General features: G+C 43.3%; 1 protein-coding gene and 1 long non-coding RNA gene across 3 annotated transcripts in view; one reads left to right on the top strand and one right to left on the bottom strand.

The window, feature by feature from the left end:
* LOC109880119 (adhesion G protein-coupled receptor L1-like) overlaps window positions 1-13,005 on the top strand; it is an 85,179-nt gene extending 72,174 nt beyond the window's left edge. For both annotated transcript variants that reach the window (XM_031834886.1, XM_031834885.1), the window contains 2 exons: window positions 3,612-3,629; window positions 3,768-13,005. In XM_031834886.1, the coding sequence (XP_031690746.1) occupies window positions 3,612-3,629; window positions 3,768-4,690 (941 nt within the window). In that variant the 3' untranslated portion in view covers window positions 4,691-13,005. The remainder of the gene's footprint in view (window positions 1-3,611; window positions 3,630-3,767) is intronic.
* A 3,737-nt stretch (window positions 13,006-16,742) lies between these two features.
* LOC116375751 (uncharacterized) lies at window positions 16,743-18,776 on the bottom strand. The gene is made up of 2 exons (XR_004211125.1): window positions 17,437-18,776; window positions 16,743-17,293 (listed from the first exon to the last, which is right to left on the bottom strand). It is a non-coding gene; the product is annotated as an uncharacterized LOC116375751 (long non-coding RNA).
* Between the last annotated feature and the right edge of the window lie 4,846 nt (window positions 18,777-23,622).

The following is a 23,622-nucleotide window of genomic DNA, read 5'->3' as shown; positions in this document are numbered from 1 at the left end:
TTGACATCATGGGAAAAGGAAAAGAAATCAGCCAAGACCTCAGAAAAAGAATTGTAGACCTCCACAAGTCTGGTTCATCCTTGGGAGCAATTGCCAAATGCCTGAAGGTACCACATTCATCTGTACAAACAATAGTATGCAAGTATAAATACAATGTACGCAATCCCAGAACAACAGCAAAGGACCTTGTGAAGATGCTGGAGGAAACAGGTACAAAAGTATCTATATCAACAGTAAAACAAGTCCTATATCGACATAAGCTGAAAGGCCGCTCAGCAAGGAAGAAGCCACTGCTCCAAAACCTCCATTAAAAACAGCCAGACTACGATTTGCAACTGCACATGGGGACGAAGATGGTACTTTTTGGAGAAATGTCCTCTGGTCTGATGAAACAAAAATAGAACTGTTTGGCCATAATGACCATCATTATGTTTGGAAGAAAAAGGGGGTGGCTTGTGAGCCAAAGATCACCATCCCAACCGTGAAGCACGGGGCTGGCAGCATCATGTTGTGGGGGTGCTTTGCTGCAGGAGGGACTGGTGCACTTCACAAAATAGATGGCATCATGAGATAGGAAAATTATGTGGATATATTGAAGCAACATCTCAAGACATCAGTCAAGAAGTTAAAGCTTGGTCGCAAATGGGTCATCCAAATGGACAATGACCCCAAGCATACTTCCAAAGTTGTGGCAAAATGGCTTAAGGACAACAAAGTCAAGGTATTGGGTGGCCATCACAAAGCCCTGACCTCCACCCTATAGAAAATGTGTGGGCAGACCTGAAGAGCGTGTGCGAGCAAGGAGGCCAACAAACCTGACTCAGTTACACCAGCTCTGTCAGGAGGGCAGAGCTGGTGTCAGGAGGGCCAAAATTCACCCAACTTGTGGTGGGAAGGTTGTGGAAGGCTACCCGAAACGGTTGACCCAAATTAAACAATTTAAAGACAATGTTACCAAATACTAATTGAGTGTATGTAAACTTCTGACCCAATGGGAATGTGATGAAAGAAATAGAACCTGAAATAAATAATTTTCTCTATTATTGTTCTGACATTTCACATTCTTAAAATAAAGTTGTGATCCTAATTGACCTAATACAGGGAATTTTTACTACGATTAAATGTATTTGGCTAATGTGTATGTAAACCTCCGACTTCAATTGCAGTATACTAGATAGATCTTCTGGCAGTAGCCCTTAGGTGGTAGTCCTACTTTGTATTCCCTATTCTTACAGTAGAGCTATCCAGAGTACTCTCATATTACTGTAGGTCTTTAGTAGAGATGCTATCCAGAGTACTCTCATAGTACTGTAGGTCTTAAGTAGTAGAGCTATCCAGTGTACTCTCATAATACTGTAGGTCTTAAGTAGAGATGCTATCCAGAGTACTCTCATAATACTGTAGGTCTTAAGTAGAGATGCTATCCAGAGTACTCTCATAATACTGTAGGTCTTAAGTAGTAGAGCTATCCAGAGTACTCTCATAGTACTGTAGGTCTTAAGTAGAGATGCTATCCAGTGTACTCTCATAATACTGTAGGTCTTAAGTAGTAGAGCTATCCAGAGTACTCTCATAGTACTGTAGGTCTTAAGTAGTAGAGCTATCCAGAGTACTCTCATAATACTGTAGGGCTTAAGTAGTAGAGCTATCCAGAGTACTCTCATAATACTGTAGGTCTTTAGTAGAGATGCTATCCAGAGTACTCTCATAGTACTGTAGGTCTTAAGTAGTAGAGCTATCCAGTGTACTCTCATAATACTGTAGGTCTTAAGTAGAGATGCTATCCAGAGTACTCTCATAATACTGTAGGTCTTAAGTAGTAGAGCTATCCAGAGTACTCTCATAATACAGTAGGTCTTTAGTAGAGATGCTATCCAGAGTACTCTCATAGTACTGTAGGTCTTAAGTAGTAGTACTATCCAGAGTACTCTCATAATACTGTATGTCTTAAGTAGTAGAGCTATCCAGAGTACTCTCATAGTACTGTAGGTCTTAAGTAGTAGAGCTATCCAGAGTACTCTCATAATACTGTATGTCTTAAGTAGTAGAGCTATCCAGAGTACTCTCATAGTACTATAGGTCTTAAGTAGTAGAGCTATCCAGAGTACTCTCATAGTACTATAGGTCTTGAGTAGTAGAGCTATCCAGAGTACCTGCTCTGTGCTCCCTCCTCTCTATCTCTTCTCTATCTGTGTCTCTATCTCTTCTCTATCTGTGTGCTCCCTGCCTGACTGAGAGGGAGTGTGCCAGCCAGTAGAGAGTTACTATAGTAGCAGCCTGTTGTGTCGTAGTAGAGGCCTGAAATTGTAGACAGCATCTCTGTTTAATATTTTAAACACTCTCTGCACAATGCGTCAGGCAGCCTAACGGCCACGGGGTCCGGCTCAGCAGCGGTAGGGACATTTTTAGAACCCTGAGAGGAGAGGAAGTAGGAAGTGTACTTCATTAGAATGTCTAATTAGCCCTTCCACCACCGCCATAGCAACAGCCGACGAGTCTTGATTAAAATCATACCACGCATTAAAAATTAAATCCACACCGAACCGCAGTCTAACGCGGATTTGCTTAGGGAAGCCATGCCTCCTCGCCATGCCTCTCATTTCGATGCGATCACCCTGCGATGGCAATTTGGGAGTAAAATCACAACATATTTTGGTGTGTTGAAGGCACGTCGTAGAATAAGCATTACTGCTACTTTATGAGATGGTGGTGCATGCATTATGGATGTACTGAATCACAGGCTCACAGACAGCAGAATATACCACAGTGGTTTCTCTGTGTGTGTGTGTGTGTGTGTGTGTGTGTGTGTGTGTGTGTGTGTGTGTGTGTGTGTGTGTGTGTGTGTGTGTGTGTGTGTGTGTGTGTGTGTGTGTGTGTGTGTGTGTGTGTGTGTGTGTGTGTGTGTGTGTGTGTTTGGTGTAAATGATGGTGGATTATCATGTCAAAACAACAAGTTGTGTGTTTGTTTATGAGGCCGTTTGTGTGCCTGTGCTTTATCAATGATTTATAGATTATTTACACTAAATGACTAACAGGAGGCGCTGTTTTGAAGCCACCACTCCTCCATCTTGGCACAACCTCACCGTTGTAAACATATTTGGGGGAAGCTATGGAAAAGCATTTATTAATGTCTACATTTGTTTTTGTCACGTTTATTATATTATAGAGCTAAACATAAAATAAAATATATATATCATTTTTGGTTCTGACATTACTGGCCCCACTACAACATCAAAATACTTAAAAATACAGGTCATTGTGTCCTTGAAACATTGAATTAACATACTGTATAATTCCTATGAAGGACTGCTTCTTCTGAAGAATGCCAATATGGCTGACCGGTGGCTTCAAAGCCTCTTACTGGCTAATACATTGACTTGTATATTTGTTTCAGTGGTTTGACTTTTGTTGTGGGTATTATTGGCTGATGTGTTCTCTTGTTGGTCTTTATCATAGCAATAAAAGCTATTGATTGTAGAGGGAGGGAGAGCAAAATAGAGCGACAGAGAGAGAGTGATGAAAGAGAGAGGGGAGGAGAGAGGAGGAGTAAAAGTGACTCACTCACCAGTATTTTTCATTCCTTTCTTTGTGGCTTCTCCATGGATCTACAGGAACCTTCCGTGACCCAAGTATGTCCACGTCTATAAACCTTTATGTTACTATCAGTGTGTATTATAGTGTTTACACAAATATTATATTTTCTCCAAATAATAATGTTTAAGTCCTAATTCTATTTAATAACCCCTATGTGCTGTGTGTTTGTGCAGAGAACATTCTGTGTAAGGCCCGTGAACCATGTGGTATGGACACCCTGCCCCTCAATGGTAACTTCAACAACAGCTACTCCCTCCGCAGCGTGGGGCCGGTGGGCGGTGGCGGCGGCAGCTGTGACTTCCTGGGCGGGGGCATGGGGTGTGCAGACACCCCCCCTCCCCTCCTCAACCCCCGCGGGTCTGAAACCCTTGGCGGGGACGGAATACGGCGCAACCTGTCTGACGCAGCTGCCTTCGAGAAGATGATCATCTCTGAGCTGGTGCACAACAACCTGCGTGGGGCAGGAGCTGGGGGCGGGGATAGGGTCTGTGGTAGTCTGGCGAGGGGCCCTCACGGCGGAGTAGGCCGAGGCACGGGAGTAGCTGTGCCAGAGCCGAGCATCAGCCTGGACGACGACGAGGACTTCCTGTCCAGAGAAGGCGGGCGCCAGAGGACGCCGCAGGACGTGGAGCTGCTCTACAAAGCCCTGGAGGAGCCGCTGCTGTTGCAGAGAGCCCAGTCTGTCCTTTACCAGTCTGACCCCGAGGAGTCAGAGAGCTACACGGCCGACCTCACAGAGAGCCTGGGCCACAGCGGCCACAGTGGGCACAGCGCCGGAGGCCAGGGGTCTGGGGGACAGGGCCCTGACTCTCCCGCCAGGGACTCCCTGTACACCAGCATCACCAACCTGCGAGACTCGCCCTACCCGGACAGTAGCCCCGAGCCCCTGGAGGTGGTGCCCCGCTCGGCCCAGCCCCCTGAGGAGCTCTATTACAGCTCTGGGAGGCCTGCCCTGGGGTCTCGAGGAGCACCCATGCAGACCTTCTACCAGGCCCCGCCCCCCAGGAGGCCCAGTAGGGAGGGGGAGGGGCACCCCGGCCAGGAGCCCACCCACAGCGAGGGAGACGGACAGATGCAGCTGGTCACCAGCCTGTGACTGGAACCGGGAGGATGCGGACGGGGACCAAGATGATGAGGATGAGAATGAAGGCTGGCTGGTTGCCTCCTCAGAACCCGCCTCTCTCTCTTTCTCTCGCTCCTCTCCACTTCCTGCTTGATTGGTTGCCTTTTTTTCCCTCTTTATTTGTATTGAAAGATGAGCGAGCAAATGTACATTTAAGGAGAGTTTTAGCTGTCTCCACGGCAACAGAGAACCTCCGCTGTCTGGTGGAGTGATGGCTGAGTTGTTCTTCTCTGGAACATTCACCTGCTCTCTCCTTCTCTCTCTTCAACATCCCCCTTTCTCTTGGCACGCAGCAGACAGATGCCAAGTCCAGCACTCTGAATGTACCAATCCAACAAACCCCTTATACCTTACTCCTACAGAGCTACAGATATTTCTCAACTTAACTTTGTTCAAAGTCCATTTTATTTAATTTCACTGAATTTCTACAAACATTCCTCTAGAGAAATTGGTCTCATTTTCTAGTTCCCTTTTCTCTTTCCCTTTTTCATGTTCCATCTCTCTTTTTGTTCACTCATCATTTGCTCGGCGTAGTTAGCTGTGGAGACAGGGGATATACTGTAGTAGCCTATTATACCATAGGAAAAAAATCTCTGAAAGCTACTTCAGTCTTGCCAAAAATACATTTTCCCAGCCAGAACAGAAACTGGAGCATTCTCACACACACAGACATACACACACACGCTCACTCACTCACAGAAGTGCTTGTTTCTGAACATCAGACGCAACCCTCCATCTGAGTAAAAAGAAGCCAGAACAATTGTTCAGACAAAGGCAGTTGGAGCTGTCTAAGAGTAGTTGCCTTTATTTTATCTTGCTATGAACTGACTCTTATGTACAGAACTAGAGGAGAGACTGAGGAAGTAGGAAGTACACCACAGGACAGGAAGGCTGTTTGAGGGGTCAAGGGTCAGGGGTCAAGAGGTAGATCTTTAGGACTCGAGGAACGGACAAGGATTTTTTTTTAAATTTGGGCTTTTTTGTTATTTTCTTCAGACATTTGAAAAGTAAAAGACTGCTTTACTAACTTTGAAGAAGAATATGTTATCTTGGTGACTTTCTGTTGCATCACCCGGAGGGTTATTAAGGGACAGATTGTGCTCCCTTTAAGAATGGATGCCCTCTTCAATGGATGTGTCCACGTCACCTATGTGTGGTTGTGACAGAATGGACTCTAAATGTTGGAACCACTTCAGCTGTTACGCAAGTCTAACCCTGTACATATGAACCACACAAACTACAGTACTTACTCTACTCCTACCGTGTAAATACAGAAACCAGATGAAGAAAAGCAACAAAAAAGTAAGAAATACTAAAAACGGACTTCTTGTACTGCAACAAAACAACAAAAGAAAAAAAGAAAATGTTTTGGAGTTTGTGACCTGAATGATGCACTCCATCTCTCTGCCCGTCTTTATCTTGCTCTCTCACTGTCGTTCTCTTGAGTCATAACTAGTGCTGTGCCATTCAGTGAAAATCTCTCGAACAGAAAAACAGAGAGAGAGAAAGAGTATGATGGGTGGTAGATTTTGCATACAAATAAAAATGTTTTAAAAAGAGTCCTGGCACAATTTTATGTAATATAATCCATTACATGTTGTTAATGTTTGACCTTTGACATTCCCAGACAGGAAGTGCTGTGTGGGAGGGGGGAGGGGGGATAGATGTCATAATAACATGTCATACTGTGCCTCATCACGGGCGTTCCAATGCATTGTGGTACAAGGGCAGCAGCCATAATGTGATTTTGGTCAGTAATGTATTGTTTGAAAGGTTATATCCTAGATACAACTAAATGATATAATTTTAATATGATGAGTTTTAGCATGTCAGATAACATTTGTTTTCTATCAAACGTCTTTCATTTTGCTGTTTCTAACAGATAGTTTCAGCATTATTCCAGAGCCTAATGTGACAGTGTGTGTGCGTGCGTGTGTGTGTGTGTGTGTGTGTGTGTGTGTGTGTGTGTGTGTGTGTGTGTGTGTGTGTGTGTGTGTGTGTGTGTGTGTGTGTGTGTGTGTGTGTGTGTGTGTGTGTGTGTGTGTGTGTGTGTGTGTGTGTGTGTGAGAGAGAGCGTGTGTGCGAGTTTGTGTGTATGCGTACATGTGGAGGAGAGTGTGTGTGTACATGTGGGTGTGTGATATGCTCAAGCATATGTACCATATTCGTGGGAATTTTGTAAGTGTGTACATTCAAAAAGCTATTTTTGTTGGGTGAATTGAATGCACATCAGAGGAAGGGGACAGTAATTCTATATCTAGGAGAAAGCCTTTTATTCTATTAGCTTCCATCTCAAAGACTAGGGTAGCCAGCTGCTTCTGTGTGGCTGTTCCTGAGGTTCAGGTACCAACGTAAAACTGGGACACTTCAGGCTGCCTCACAGGATCTTGAGCAATGAACAATGACAGGGTTTGTCTGAAATGGCACACCATTTCATATGTAGTGCAGTTCTGACCAGGGCATGCCTATGTAGTGAACTACTATTGACCAGAGCCCTATGTAGTGAACTACTATTGACCAGAGCCCTATGCGAACAAAGACAGAACTTGGATCAAAGAAGCATGCTGTGTTCAAAATGAAACCATAGTGCACAACTTTTCACCAGGGCAAAAGTTGTCCACTATGTAGGGAATAGGGTGCCATTTCAGACACAGACAGTCCAGTCAGAATGACAGGCAGAGTTGACCGTTGGGACCATCCAGTCAGAATGACAGGCAGACTTGACCGTTGGGACCATCCAGTCAGAATGACAGGCAGAGTTGACCGTTGGGACCATCCAGTCAGAATGACAGGCAGACTTGACCGTTGGGACCATCCAGTCAGAATGACAGGCAGAGTTGACCGTTGGGACCATCCAGTCAGAATGACAGGCAGACTTGACCGTTGGGACCATCCAGTCAGAATGACAGGCAGAGTTGACTGATGGGACCATCCAGTCAGAATGACAGGCAGAGTTGACCAATGAGACCATCCAGTCAGAATGACAGGCAGTTGACTGATGGGACCATCCAGTCAGAATGACAGGCAGACTTGACCGTTGGGACCATCCAGTCAGAATGACAGGCAGACTTGACCGTTGGGACCATCCAGTCAGAATGACAGGCAGACTTGACCGTTGGGACCATCCAGTCAGAATGACAGGCAGACTTGACCGATGGGACCATCCAGTCAGAATGACAGGCAGAGTTGACCAATGAGACCATCCAGTCAGAATGACAGGCAGTTGACTGATGGGACCATCCAGTCAGAATGACAGGCAGAGTTGACCGATGGGACCAGAATGTCAGAATGACAGGCAGAGTTGACCAATGAGACCATCCAGTCAGAATGACAGGCAGAGTTGACCAATAGGACCATCCAGTCAGAATGACAGGCAGACTTGACCAATGGGACCATCCAGTCAGAATGACAGGCAGTTGACTGATGGGACCATCCAGTCAGAATGACAGGCAGAGTTGACCAATGGGACCATCCAGTCAGAATGACAGGCAGTTGACTGATGGGACCATCCAGTCAGAATGTCAGGCAGAGTTGACCAATGGGTCCAGAATGTCAGAATGACAGGCAGAGTTGACCAATGAGACCATCCAGTCAGAATGACAGGCAGAGTTGACCAATGAGACCATCCAGTCAGAATGACAGGCAGAGTTGACCAATGGGACCATCCAGTCAGAATGACAGGCAGAGTTGACCAATGGGACCATCCAGTCAGAATGACAGGCAGTTGACTGATGGGACCATCCAGTCAGAATGACAGGCAGAGTTGACCAATGAGACCATCCAGTCAGAATGACAGGCAGACTTGACCGTTGGGACCATCCAGTCAGAATGACAGGCAGTTGACTGATGGGACCATCCAGTCAGAATGACAGGCAGACTTGACCAATGGGACCATCCAGTCAGAATGACAGGCAGAGTTGACCAATGGGACCATCCAGTCAGAATGACAGGCAGTTGACTGATGGGACCAGAATGTCAGAATGACAGGCAGAGTTGACCAATGAGACCATCCAGTCAGAATGTCAGAATGACAGGCAGTTGACTGATGGGACCAGAATGTCAGAATGACAGGCAGTTGACTGATGGGACCAGAATGTCAGAATGACAGGCAGAGTTGACCAATGGGACCATCCAGTCAGAATGACAGGCAGTTGACCGATGGGACCAGAATGTCAGAATGACAGGCATAGTTGACCAATGAGACCATCCAGTCAGAATGACAGGCAGTTGACTGATGGGACCCGAATGTCAGAATGACAGGCAGTTGACTGATGGGACCTGAATGTCAGAATGACAGGCAGTTGACTGATGGGACAAGAATGTCAGAATGACAGGCAGAGTTGACCAATGAGACCATCCAGTCAGAATGACAGGCAGTTGACCAATGGGACCATCCAGTCAGAATGACAGGCAGTTGACCGATGGGACCAGAATGTCAGAATGACAGGCAGAGTTGACAAATGAGACCATCCAGTCAGAATGACAGGCAGAGTTGACCAATGAGACCATCCAGTCAGAATGACAGGCAGTTGACCAATGAGACCATCCAGTCAGAATGACAGGCAGAGTTGACCAATGAGACCATCCAGTCAGAATGACAGGCAGTTGACCAATGAGACCATCCAGTCAGAATGACAGGCAGTTGACCAATGGGACCATCCAATCAGAATGACAGGCAGAGTTGACCAATGAGACCATCCAGTCAGAATGACAGGCAGTTGACCAATGAGACCATCCAGTCAGAATGACAGGCAGTTGACCAATGAGACCATCCAGTCAGAATGACAGGCAGAGTTGACCAATGGGACCATCCTGTCAGAATGACAGGCAGTTGACCAATGGGACCATCCAATCAGAATGTAGCATTGCCGTATTAAAGCGTTTCCAGAGAGAAACCATCCATCAAACCAGAGATGTATTCATGAGGTTCCTTCCCCCTAAAGTCTGTCCAAACCTTAAAAAGCTGAGAGTTTTGCCATTCTCTTTATTTCTGTATGTTTCTAATGCTTTATTTATCTCTATATTTATTTATGTATTTGGAATATTTATTTCTATGTTCATTTATTCATGCTTTATTTTATTTTTTGAAGATCTCTGTACATAGCTGAGCTGTGCGATATGAATGCTGAAGTAAGCCCTTTTAAATGTGCAGTACATTTAGGCAAGTAGATGGATTCTCCAGCGTCCACTTCAGGGTGACATTTGGTTAGGGCCTGGGTGTCCCACTTCTTCATAAAGAGTCCTAAAGGGCACATTGAGTTTAGTTGGGGCTCTTGGGGGAGAAAGAGAAGGATTGAAAGCCGGGATAGAATTAAGAATATATTTGGTTTTTCCTCCATTTTTTCTTGGTAGAAGAATCTCTCTTAGTTCAGACTCAGATAGGAGGCCCAGGTGTTCTACAGGAGGCATGTGTGCAATACTGTGCTGGTGTGTCTGACTTGGTTTAACATTGGAAACGGCCTGGTTGGGTAGTGTTACTATATGCCTACCACTGGACCGCTGTGTATGTCTGTGTTTACAGAAGGATCTGATAATTATGCACATTTTTGTTTGCTTGTTACTGGAAATATTAATTAAACATTGGCCTCGCAGCTCATAGTTAATTCAATAGGAGCATTGACCGGTCAGCAATGGACAATTGAATGTATGTTGACTAGAAGGAATAAAGAAAGTGAATTAATGGCCTACACTGACCGCCATCATTATCATCACATCACCACCTACACCTTTATTGATGTGATCTTCAAAGTTTATCTTTAGCTGGTAACCTCACAGGGACAGACACCGTGTATGGACAGACTCACCAGGAGGGGAAGAACCTACATCACCATCTCCTGTGTAGGCTCTCTCTCTCTCTCTCTCTCTCTCTCTCTTTCTTCCCTCACCTCTCTCACTCCATTACATCTGAATCCACCAGTGGGCTCCCTTTTAGCCCAGCATTAATCCCAGAGTTTTGTTTGGAGTTAATTTGCTTGTCTTAAGCTTTGTTTACAGCAGATTGATATCTCAATAAACAGTGGAGCCGTACTGTATTGTGGTAATGCTAGTGATTATACAGCAGAAAGCACTGTAGGACCCAGAGACCTGCTCAATGGGAGTTTCACCCCCATCTAAATCCCTATGTTACCTCTGATTAGGATAATAACACTGGCTAATCATTTACTGTGCTGAGACCACAGAGGGAGAGACCTCTCTCTCTCTCTCTCTCTCTCACTTCCATCCCACTACTCCCTGCCCGTGCATCTAGCCTCTACCTCCATTTGTGCAGGCAGGTGGATTGAAGGTTCTTATAGGATAGAGTTGGAGTCAGTCTGTCCCTTCAGTCTGCGGCCCCTGCAGCTCTACCCCAGTAGAACAGTCATCTCTCAGTGTTCCAATAGACAGCGGAGGACACTGTGATCTGACAGTAACGTTGCCCTGCTGCTGACCTTCTCAGATGGACTGTTTCTCTCCCAGGTTTGTGATGCCCATATCCTGTGACCTCTGCGTTAGTGTGAAAACATGTCAGTGGTTCCTCTGCAGCGGAGCGGAGGAGAGGAGAGGAGGAGCACTGGGTCATGTAGTCTATCCCCAGGGAACTGCCATAAAGGGAGCGGTGTCAGGACATGTGATGTCACAGTTAGCCAGGGACAGAGTGTGTGTGGGGGGATGAGTGTCAGTGTGCCTGTGTGTTCGTGCAAGGTTATACAGGAAGCAGAGATAAGAATGTGATGTATTGTTCTAGATGCCTTACTGTTGCCGTGGTGAGGAGTCAGGAGGTTCCAGTTGATCAACTAACCAGGCGCATTAGATCAACTCCACTGGCCTCACAAACCCATTGTAACAGTAACACAAAGGTCTCTGTCTGTGTAGTGAAATGATTGAGATATAATAGGAATCAACTGCCACATCTACTGGACAAGGGAGATTTTCAGAGTGATAAGGAATGCAACAGGCTTTCCTATATGAAATTAGTACTATTTTGTTATTGGTCTCTTGTTACGTGTCCATATGACTATATACAGTACATATATCATAGTTTTAAGAATATGTAGGAATATGATTACACAAATGCAGTGACAAGGATTGTGCTGTTTATTTTTGTGTTGGGTAACTGTCCGTCCATGGAGCTGAGTTATGGCTCAAAGCGGAGGCCATCTTTTATACACAGGGTGGGACTACAACAGATGGATTTCTGGGTAGGGTAGGCTGGGTACTCTACACCCGGAACCTCTGGTCCAAAATCAAAAGACAACACACACACACATACAACACGCATAGTTACACACATACATGTCCAGTCAGGTTAGGTAGTTTAAACTACTGTGTACAGTGAAGTGGCGCTAGAGATCATAAAATATCATAAGGGATTTACCGTTTACATGTTCAAAGTCGATCCACGTAACCGTAGGAGCTAGGAGCAGGCTGACGTTGACCTATTCATTTTTGTAGGCATGTTTTTCTAATTCTGAATACACATCCCAGTACTCTGGCTCCTCTGACTGTGTGACTCTGAACTGTGTCTGAAACTCTGCATGTGTGGATGACTAACGCTATGGAACACTGATGAACCATCTCTGTGGTGAGCAGCTCCATGGGACACACATACTCCCCACGAGGCTGACTGGTCACTGAAGGCTAGAGATGCTGGTCTAAGTGGCCAGCCACCTATCGAGGTATATTGGTGAGTGTTCTGCATGGCTGTAAGTGTACAAGGGCAGGGTCTGGGAAATGTGCATGAGATGTTCTGGGCTCTATACTGTAGGAGGGGCTGTGATGCTGTTCGTAGCAGGTCAGTATGTTCATTGGTCAGACCCAGCCAGACAGTATTAGACATTAGGAATGACTAGACAGGTAGACAGTCTAAGGCAGAGAAGTGTTGGTAAGAGTTGAGTGACAACTGGTAAAACTATTGCTGGGTGTATGGATGGAAGGGCTCAGTTTGGGAGGTTCATCATCAGTAGGAACTTTGAGGACTGAGTACTGATCGTGTGCCATTGGGGTGATGATAATGTGTACATCTTCATTTAGAGTACTTCTCTTAGATTTTACTATGATGGGGTTTTCTCCATTCATTTATTCTGTACTTCTGAATCCTTTCTAAAGAGAGGTTGATGTAAAACCTTGATTCAGTTTTGTTCTTTTTTATTTGAGGACTGATGTGTGATTCTTTTCTCACGTCATTGCTTTGACAGCTGTCTGTCTATCTGGGACAAAGGGGGTGGTGGTTTTCTGTGAGCGTTTGCGTCATCGCAGGTCAGCGCGACCCTGTATCAGCACATATTAATAAAAAACTATTTAAAATCGAACTACCTTGTGTCAATAATGGACTAGAGTTTCCCTAACATCTTTCCATGTGCATCCATTCTAATGCTGTGTGGGTGTCTTTCAAGCTGAAAATGAAAAGGTGTCTTTAAGTGCTAATGATTTATTCATGGTTTGGCCTGCAGGGTGATGGGGATCTGAGTATGGTGGTGTATTAAACCCCAACAGGAGTACAAGACTCCCTGCCTCTGCCTTGCTCTGAGTAAACTCTCTTCTCAACCACATGCAGATGGAACTGTGGGTGGGTTGATTATTTTTCTTGTCTTCTATCCAAGGCCTTCAAACAAACAAAACTATCAAAGAAAAGCTAAAGAAAGGCGAGAGGAAGGAGACGTTGTTTCTATACGAGTCATGCTCTCACTCCCACTCAGGGTTGGTTGGTTAGCGATTGGTCCTGTACGCCCACCATGATTGGAAGATGACCAACCCTGAGTTGCTTAGGTACATATATCTATGTTGAGGTTAGTTCATGCTGAGAAATCAACGGTTGTCCATAACAAATGGTACTGAGCACCAGTGGCAGACATTGAGAACAGAGGTGGGTGGTTTCAGTCAGGGCTGGGCAGATCACTTAAAAAATGTGAAGAGTTGCTTAGGTATACAGTAGACTTAGTGAGCCGTATGATAATAAAAACTGCAGATCACATGGATAGCAGTATGGTGCAGTACGGTACAACCACCATTTTGGATGTTTCATAGCAGAAAGCCGGCCATTCACAGGAAGTGAAACTACATTTTGCCATGGCAACAACAAATTACGAGCATGAATGTTTCTGTAGTGTGCACTTCCCCTAAACTTATAGTTTGTGATGTGAGGGCCCTACATTGAAGTGAAGGGGTTTGTAGTACAGTATCCAGCCTCCCTTGAAAGCTCATTGTTACTGATAGTGTGTCATCAGTGTTTGATACGTGTCTCCTGGAGGGGTTCGTTTCCTTGATGGCTCATAATCCTGGCCATTGTAGAATCTGATCGTTAGCTAATTAGCTCTTAGCTAATTATTATGTGCATCGGAGCGTCTTAATTCATAATTATATGGCTTCCTACTACCATTATCATCAATCCTGTCCCTCTGCTCCTTTGCTCTGTCCGCGTGTGTGTGTGTGTGTGTGTGTGTGTGTGTGTGTGTGTGTGTGTGTGTGTGTGTGTGTGTGTTTCATACAAAATATAAAGTGTGTGTTTCATACATTGTAGTACATGTATGATACACACACTCCTCCCTCTCCTGGCCCCTACTGTGCCCCCTCAGTGGTAGTCCCTGTGGGGGAGCTCTCCGGCCTTGACCACCCAGTCACCCCACACTTCAGCACTGTTACAATGAAAGACACATGTAAACACACGCCTAGGGCCTACTAGGCAGACAGATAGAGGGGGAATCTGCATCATTCACACAGCCTCCGTGTCACCACAGATACACTCCTCCACTCCCCAGCACTCACACAGCCACAGAGGTGAGGCCATCTCAGCAGAAAGGTAAAAATAGCCCTTGCCAAGGTTAGTGGCCATTTTGGGCACTCTGAGATGGCATGAGTAGTACACATCACCTACAGAACCTAACATCGCTGTAATAATAGACAGTCAGCTATAAAACTCAGACTGAACCAGCACTGATGATGTCACTGGGTTCTTCCTGGTTCTTTACTGCCCTCAAGTGTTTGGATTTAGCTGTGTTCCTCTATTATACAGTGTGTGTCAAGGTAGTGATAGTAGGCTATGATTCTCCTTTATCCCCCCTCCATCTCTGCACCACAGTGTTCTCTCCTTCTCTCGGTTAGTGTTTGCTACAGAGTAGCTCTCTTTGGCACCTCTCTGCATTCCCTTTCTCGTCTAAGCCAAGTAGGATGTTAGAGATGAGCAAATAGTCTTCCGCTCATAAAGGGTGTCTCTGTGCTCCAATTATATTTGAAGAAAATACAGCATCCGGTATGAGAAGAAATATATATGTTTTAATGAAATATATTTTGGATACAAATAATGGAAAATGTTTTAGTCACGAAAAGAATATCCCTCTATACGGGAGGGTAAAATAATGTCCCTCTATACGGGAGGGTAAAATAATATCCCTCTAGACGGGAGGGTAAAATAATGTCCCTCTATAAGGGAGGGTAAAATAATGTCCCTCTATAAGGGAGGGTAAAATAATGTCCCTCTATACGGGAGGGTAAAATAATGTCCCTCTATAAGGGAGGGTAAATAATGTCCCTCTATAAGGGAGGGTAAAATAATGTCCCTCTAGACGGGAGGGTAAAATAATGTCCCTCTATAAGGGAGGGTAAAATAATGTCCCTCTAGACGGGAGGGTAAAATAATGTCCCTCTATAAGGGAGGGTAAAATAATATCCCTCTATACGGGAGGGTAAAATAATATCCCTCTAGACGGGAGGGTAAAATAATGTCCCTCTATAAGGGAGGGTAGAATAATGTCCCTCTAGACGGGAGGGTAAAATAATGTCCCTCTAGACGGGAGGGTAAAATAATATCCCTCTAGACGGGAGGGTAAAATAATGTCCCTCTATACGGGAGGGTAAAATAATGTCCCTCTATACGGGAGGGTAAAATAATGTCCCTCTATACGGGAGGGTAAAATAATATCCCTCTAGACGGGAGGGTAAAATAATATCCCTCTAGACGGGAGGGTAAAATAATATCCCTCTAGACGGGAGGGTAAAATAATATCCCTCTAGACGGGAGGGTAAAATAATATCCCTCTAGACGGGAGGGTAAAATAATATCCCTCTAGACGGGAGGGTAAAATAATGTCCCTCTATACGGGAGGGTAAAATAATATCCCTCTATACGGGAGGGTAAAATAATGTCCCTCTATACGGGAGGGTAAAATAATGTCCCTCTATACGGGAGGGTAAAATAATGTCCCTCTATACGGGAGGGTAAAATAATATCCCTCTAGACGGGAGGGTAAAATAATATCCCTCTAGACGGGAGGGTAAAATAATATCCCTCTATACGGGAGGGTAAAATAATGTCCCTCTATACGGGAGGGTAAAATAATGTCCCTCTATACGGGAGGGTAAAATAATGTCCCTCTATACGGGAGGGTAAAATAATGTCCCTCTATACGGGAGGGTAAAATAATGTCCCTCTATACGGGAGGGTAAAATAATGTCCCTCTATACGGGAGGGTAAAATAATGTCCCTCTATACGGGAGGGTAAAATAATGTCCCTCTATACGGGAGGGTAAAATAATATCCCTCTATACGGGAGGGTAAAATAATGTCCCTCTATACGGGAGGGTAAAATAATGTCCCTCTATACGGGAGGGTAAAATAATGTCCCTCTAGACGGGAGGGTAAAATAATGTCCCTCTATACGGGAGGGTAAAATAATGTCCCTCTATACGGGAGGGTAAAATAATGTCCCTCTAGACGGGAGGGTAAAATAATGTCCCTCTAGACGGGAGGGTAAAATAATATCCCTCTAGACGGGAGGGTAAAATAATGTCCCTCTATACGGGAGGGTAAAATAATGTCCCTCTATACGGGAGGGTAAAATAATGTCCCTCTAGACGGGAGGGTAAAATAATGTCCCTCTAGATGGGAGGGTAAAATAATGTCCCTCTATACGGGAGGGTAAAATAATGTCCCTCTAGACGGGAGGGTAAAATAATGTCCCTCTATACGGGAGGGTAAAATAATGTCCCTCTATACGGGAGGGTAAAATAATGCATTAGTCATACTAATTAAATCTAATCAAGCAAACAAATATATAAATAAACATTTAAAAAAGGGATTAACAATCGTTACATATAAACTTGACTGTTACACTTCAGAATGGTAAGTAGTTATACAGCATGTCCCATAACTTTGTCTCTAAGAAGTGCTAGTTTACAGTAACAACTAAGCTAAAAACTATGGATTTGAAGTTGAGCTTAGATACTCTGAATAATAGAAACCACAGCTGGGGGCAACCCCACAGCTAGCAGCTTACCAGCACAGTATTACACTAGCATTTTACAGTTATGTCCTATGTATGCATTAATGCATCATTCATGTTGTTAAGAATGCATTCATTAGAATATATAACACTATACAAGAAGCAGCTTCAAGTAAGTGTTACGATATTATATCTTGTCATTATATTATACTGTTCTATATTACAGTGTATATCATGTTATTTTTTATTATAATTACACTTAGTTGCATCTTATATGCTATATATTTTCAACTGGCTTCATGCCGTTGCTGACCAGTCCTGGTCCTGCTTGTTCACCAGAGAAGTTATCTTCATCCGCTGACCAACAGGGTTGTTCTCCAACCTTAGACACAGAACACAGTAAGACAGGCTGGTTCAGGAAACATGGTTAAACACATGGTTATTATACAATCCTGTACCTTCAATTCAAATACAGTGGAGAAAAAGCTCAGAACAGTGTTACTTTAGCAATAGTTACAATATCACCTGTCAGACATAGGAGGTCCTCCATTCGTCTGAGGAGGTTCTGGACTCTGTGCACCAGGAGTCGCTTCCTTAGTCTCATCGTTAACCCTGTTGGAGTAATAAGACATCAACATTCACATTCATGATCCACCATAATACTGTCCCCTAAAGAGACAGAGGCTAACATGAACCGTGGGAAAATGGGGTGAGTGGCATTATACCCAATGAGTTGTGGATGTATCAATATGTAGTGATGTTTACCTGACATCATCATTGAGCCACCACAAGACAAACGTTATTACATGCCCCATTGTGAGATTACAGAGGTACGATCTTAAATTGATCACTCTTTGGTTGCTGAGCATTTTCCTGCACAGCAGGAAATGCAAACCTGTAGTATATTCAAAGTTTAAAAGGGCATTGAAAGTTGGTAATTTCTACTTTAAAATGACCGATTTGATTTGCCCTAATGAAAAATCTATCAACTCGCGTAACAATTCACATTTGTTGTCGCTGCAGGATTATTTTCCTGCTGTAGCAAACTGGCTCAAAATGAAATCCAACATTTCTCTTCTGAGAGAATTCAGTATCTGTTCCCTCACGGCCCATTGGCTGAACGAACCTCTCGCTTGGCTCACCTCTCTCTCCTTGTCTGCTAAACATTTTCTTTAACATGCATGAGCATTTACCATGCTCATTAGGTATTACAGGTATTAGAATATAAGGATCACGTGTTAAACAAACGGGTCTTTCTATTAAACCTGTGGGATCAATGACTCATGGGATCAGCTCTGACTGAGGATAATGAAACCCAACTGGTAATGAAGTAATGAGGGTCTTTCTCAGAGAAAGGTTAACCTGTTCACAAGATGCCCATTCAGCAGAGAGGACTCAACATGTGTCTCCTGACTGTGTGGTGGCTCCATCTCCTCTTCCACCCCATCCCCCTGGTCCCTGATTGTTCAAAGGGACACATGCAGTTATAGATTATAGACAAGCACAGATTGGAGAGACGCAGTGTCCCCAGCAGCTGGATCATCAGGTTCTCCGTTGTCCCTTCGAGAAGGTAAAACAACAACACGTGTTACTTCTTGCTGCTCTAAACTGTTGTCTGGCATGATAACTGATATTTAGTCATGTAACATGAAACACTTCAGCACATTAAACCACGTAACTACTAAAAATGTCCTCAGGTTGACAGAGTCTGACTCACCTCTGGTTTTCCCTGTTGGTGTTAAGGTAGTCCCGACCCAGCTGAACTAGCTGTGCAAGAGCAAATCTGATGTGGTGTGTGATGAACAAAGGAAATGTTGCGCTCAGTCCTAAATCATACGTTTATCCTCTCTGAATTCATTTTGGACAGCTAAGCTGACTGGTTGTACACTCTGAGCACAATTGTTGATGCAGGTCATAAAAGGTACTCACGGATGTTTGTCTCTCCAAGGAATGTTGCCATATCTGTACACTAAGAAACCAGCAAAGCCCAGCAGCAGAACCAAGAACACCAGCTGAAAAACAAAAAGGCTGTCTATGTCAGTTGTTGAGATCCTGTTAAACTGTTCTATAAAAGTATCATGTAAAGGAACAAAACACGACACATACTGTGTGTGTATATACAGTGCCTTGCGAAAGTATTTGGCCCCCTTGAACTTTGCGACCTTTTGCCACATTTCAGGCTTCAAACATAAAGATATAAAACTGTATTTTTTTGTGAAGAATCAACAACAAGTGGGACACAATCATGAAGTGGAACGACATTTATTGGATATTTCAAAAAAATTTAACAAATCAAAAACTTTGTAGCGCCACCTTTTGCTACGATTACAGCTGTAAGTCGCTTGGGGTATGTCTCTATCAGTTTTGCACATCGAGAGACTGACATTTTTTCCCATTCCTCCTTGCAAAACAGCTCGAGCTCAGTGAGGTTGGATGGAGAGCATTTGTGAACAGCAGTTTTCAGTTCTTTCCACAGATTCTCGATTGGATTCAGGTCTGGACTTTGACTTGGCCATTCTAACACCTGGATATGTTTATTTTTGAACCATTCCATTGTAGATTTTGCTTTATGTTTTGTATCATTGTCTCCGTCCCAGTCTCAGGTCTTTTGCAGACTCCATCAGGTTTTCCAGAATGGTCCTGTATTTGGCTCCATCCATCTTCCCATCAATTTTAACCATCTTCACTGTCCCTGCTTGAAGAAAAGCAGGCCCAAACCATGATGCTGCCACCACCATGTTTGACAGTGGGGATGGTGTGTTCAGCTGTGTTGCTTTTACGCCAAACATAACGTTTTGCATTGTTGCCAAAAAGTTCAATTTTGGTTTCATCTGACCACATTCATTCTTCCACATGTTTGGTGTGTCTCCCAGGTGTCTTGTGGCAAACTTTAAACAACACTTTTTATGGATATCTTTAAGAAATGGCTTTCTTCTTGCCACTCTTCCATAAAGGCCAGATTTGTGCAATATACGACTGATTGTTGTCCTATGGACAGAGTCTCCCACCTCAGCTGTAGATCTCTGTAGTTCATCCAGAGTGAGCATGGGCCTCTTGGCTGCATCTCTGATCAGTCTTCTCCTTGTATGAGCTGAAAGTTTAGAGGGACGGCCAGGTCTTGGTAGATTTGCAGTGGTCTGATACTCCTTCCATTTCAATATCATCGCTTGCACAGTGCTCCTTGGGATGTTTAAAGCTTGGGAAATCTTTTTGTATCCAAATCCGGCTTTAAACTTCTTCACAACAGTATCTCGGACCTGCCTGGTGTGTTCCTTGTTCTTCATGATGCTCTCTGCGCTTTTAACGGACCTCTGAGACTATCACAGTGCAGGTGCATTTATACGGAGACTTGATTACACACAGGTGGATTGTATTTATCATCATTAGTCATTTAGGTCAACATTGGATCATTCAGAGATCCTCACTGAACTTCTGGAGAGAGTTTGCTGCACTGAAAGTAAAGGGGCTGAATAATTTTGCATGCCCAATTTTTCAGTTTTTGATTTGTTAAAAAAGTTTGAAATATCCAAAAAATGTCGTTCCACTTCATGATTGTGTCCCACTTGTTGTTGATTCTTCACAAAAAAATACAGTTTTATATCTTTATGTTTGAAGCCTGAAATGTGGCAAAAGGTCGCAAAGTTCAAGGGGGCCAAATACTTTCGCAAGGCACTGTATATATGTATATACTGTATATATATACAGTTGAAGTCAGAAGTTTACATACACTTAGGTTGGAGGCATTCAAACTCGTTTTTCAACCACTCCACAAATTTCTTGTTAACAAACTATAGTTTTGGCAAGTAGGTTAGGACATCTACTTTGTGCATGATACAAGTAATTTTTCCAACAATTGTTTACAGACAGATTATTTCACTTAGAATTCACTGTATCACAATTCCAGTGGGTCAGAAGTTTGCATACACTAAGTTGACTGTGCCTTTAAACAGCTTGAAAAAAATCCAGAAAATTATGTCCTGGCTTCTGTTAGGCTAATTGACATCATTTGAGTCAATTGGATGTGTACCTGTGGATGTATGTCAAGGCCTACCTTCAAACTCAGTGCCTCTTTGCTTGACATCATGGTAATCAAAAGAAATCAGCCAAGACCTCAGAAAATAAATGGTAGACCTCCACAAGTCTGGTTCATCCCTGGGAGCAATTTCCAAATGCCTGAAGGTACCACATTCATCTGTACAAACAATAGTACGCAAGTATAAACACCATGTACGCAATCCCAGAACAACAGCAAAGGACCTTGTGAAGATGCTGGAGGAAACAGGTACAAAAGTATCTATATCCACAGGAAAACGAGTCCTATATTGACATAACCTGAAAGGCTGCTCAGCAAGGAAGAAGCCACTGCTCCAAAACCGCCATAAAAAAGACAGACTACGGTTGGCAACTGCACATCGGGACAAAGATCGTACTTTTTGGAGAAATGTCCTCTGGTCTGATGAAACAAAAATACAACTGTTTGGCCATAATGACCATCGTTATGTTTGGACGAAAAAGGGGGTGGCTTGTAAGCAGCATCATGTTGTGGCGGTGCTTTGCTGCAGGAGGGTCTGGTGCACTTCACAAAATAGATGGCATCATGAGGTAGGAAAATTATGTGGATATATTGAAGCAACATCTCAAGACATCAGTCATGAAGTTAAAGCTTGGTCGCAAATGGGTCTTCCAAATGGACAATGACGCCAAGCATACTTCACAAGTTGAGGCAAAATGGCTTAAGGACAACAAAGTCAAGGTATTGGAGTGGCCATCACAATGCCCTGACCTCAATCCTATAGAATATTTGTGGGCAGAACTGAAAAAGCATGTGCGAGCAAGGAGGCCTACAAAGCTGACTCAGTTACACCAGCTCTGTCAGGAGGAATGGGCCAAAATTCACCCAACTTATTGTGGGAAGCTTGTGGAAGGCTACCCGAAACGTTTGACCCAAGCTAAACAATTTAAAGGCAATGCTACCAAATACTAATTGAGTGTATGTAAACTTCTGACCCACTGAGAATGTGATGAAAGAAATAAAAGCTGAAGTAAATCATTCTCTCTACTATTTCTGACATTTCACATTCTTAAAATAAAGTGGTGATCCTAACTGACCTAATACGGGGAATATTTAAATGTCAGGAATTGTGAAAAACTTCATTTAAATGTATTTGGCTAGAATATACATTCCATACCAAACTAAATAAAGTAGTTAGGTTGTAATACTATCTATTGATAGCAGCAGATATACTGTAATATCATAATACTGTGTTGTTAATGCAGACACATTTTCAGAGATTTTCAAACAACTAGTGCAATAAATGTAGATAAAATATGAAATAGAAGTATTATTTTAAGAGCTTTTTTCAATAAAAAACTATACTTTCAAGAATGTGGATCTGCAGTTCTATAAGTACATTATTCATTTTTCTAATGGCAAGAAGTTTACAACTTGTTTTAGCCACAGATGAAAAGTGGGTGGGTTGTCATTTTTCCAACACACAAGAATACATTTATTTGCAAAGTAAGTTGTCAGCAACCTTATCTTGTCTGAATCTAGCGCAGTATTCAGCATTTGATTAAGGAGGTAAAGGCTAGGGTACTGTACTTTTAAGAACACATTGGCAACAAGAAACAGATAAGAAATAGATAATAATAAATAAATAATAAATAATTTAAAAACCGTGTTTGAAATACCCCAGTATATTCTACATTAACGTGTACTTACTGTCATCACAAATATGATGAAACTGATTCAGAGGTAAAGGATGGCTAGATTGATATTCTATCTGAACCCATGAGGAGTCATATCTGCCCAAAGTCCCTGACAAGAATTTGCGAGTTTGGGCTGACCAATAGTAAAGTTGGAAATTGGGCAGCTCCAGACCCCATAGACTCATGTTTGACCAGTATTATGTTTATCCTCCAATCATTGTTATGGGAGAGAGGACCAACGGATGAGGTCTTTAATTTAGCTAAAGAGGGGAGTGTAACATGCATTCTGGTTTCTACGTTTTTAATTGATAGGCAAGGAGCTTACTTGGTTATCATATTCATATGTTTTTGTCTAACATGGAACATGTTATCATTGATATGGCGAGTTTGTTAAACATTTAGTTTGCTTCAAAATGTACGTGCCTCAAATTCTCAGTAGGAAACCTTTTGTGCAATTGTTCGCATCTTTCTTAATGTCACACAACTTCTCACTGTTCTTTTTCTTAAATTAGGCATATGAAATCATTTTACCACTTCGAGTGGGTTTTGCCGCCTCCCATACAGTGGAAGCATCTAATGTACAGTAGGGTCACTATTATCTTGTATGTCATTCACAATCCCACAATGCATTTCTGCTCTGAAATGTTTATCTGCCATTAGAGATGTAGTAAGTTTCTAATTTCTGGATAGAGAAACAAAGCTGCTCAGGTTCACAGATAAATATATTTTGACATGATTGGATAAGTCAAACGTACCAATAGAGAAACTGGTAACAGCAGATAGCTGTTGGGGAAAAATAAGTAGTCTATTGTGGAATATGAGTTGGGTACATTAGAAAAGTATCATCTTTGGCTTGAGGTTTGATCTCACGCCAGACATCAACTAGTCCACATTCTGAACCCAGACTGTTCAAAACTCCTGCTGATTTAGTTAGGGGTTTGTTTGTCTTATCGCATTTGTCCATAATTGGGTTCAGAAGAAAAAGAAGAAGGAGCTGTGGTG

This window comes from Oncorhynchus kisutch, linkage group LG10, assembly GCF_002021735.2.
Source record: "Oncorhynchus kisutch isolate 150728-3 linkage group LG10, Okis_V2, whole genome shotgun sequence".
Classification (NCBI taxonomy): Eukaryota; Metazoa; Chordata; class Actinopteri; order Salmoniformes; family Salmonidae; genus Oncorhynchus; species Oncorhynchus kisutch.
This window is presented reverse-complemented; position numbering and strand designations above follow the sequence as displayed.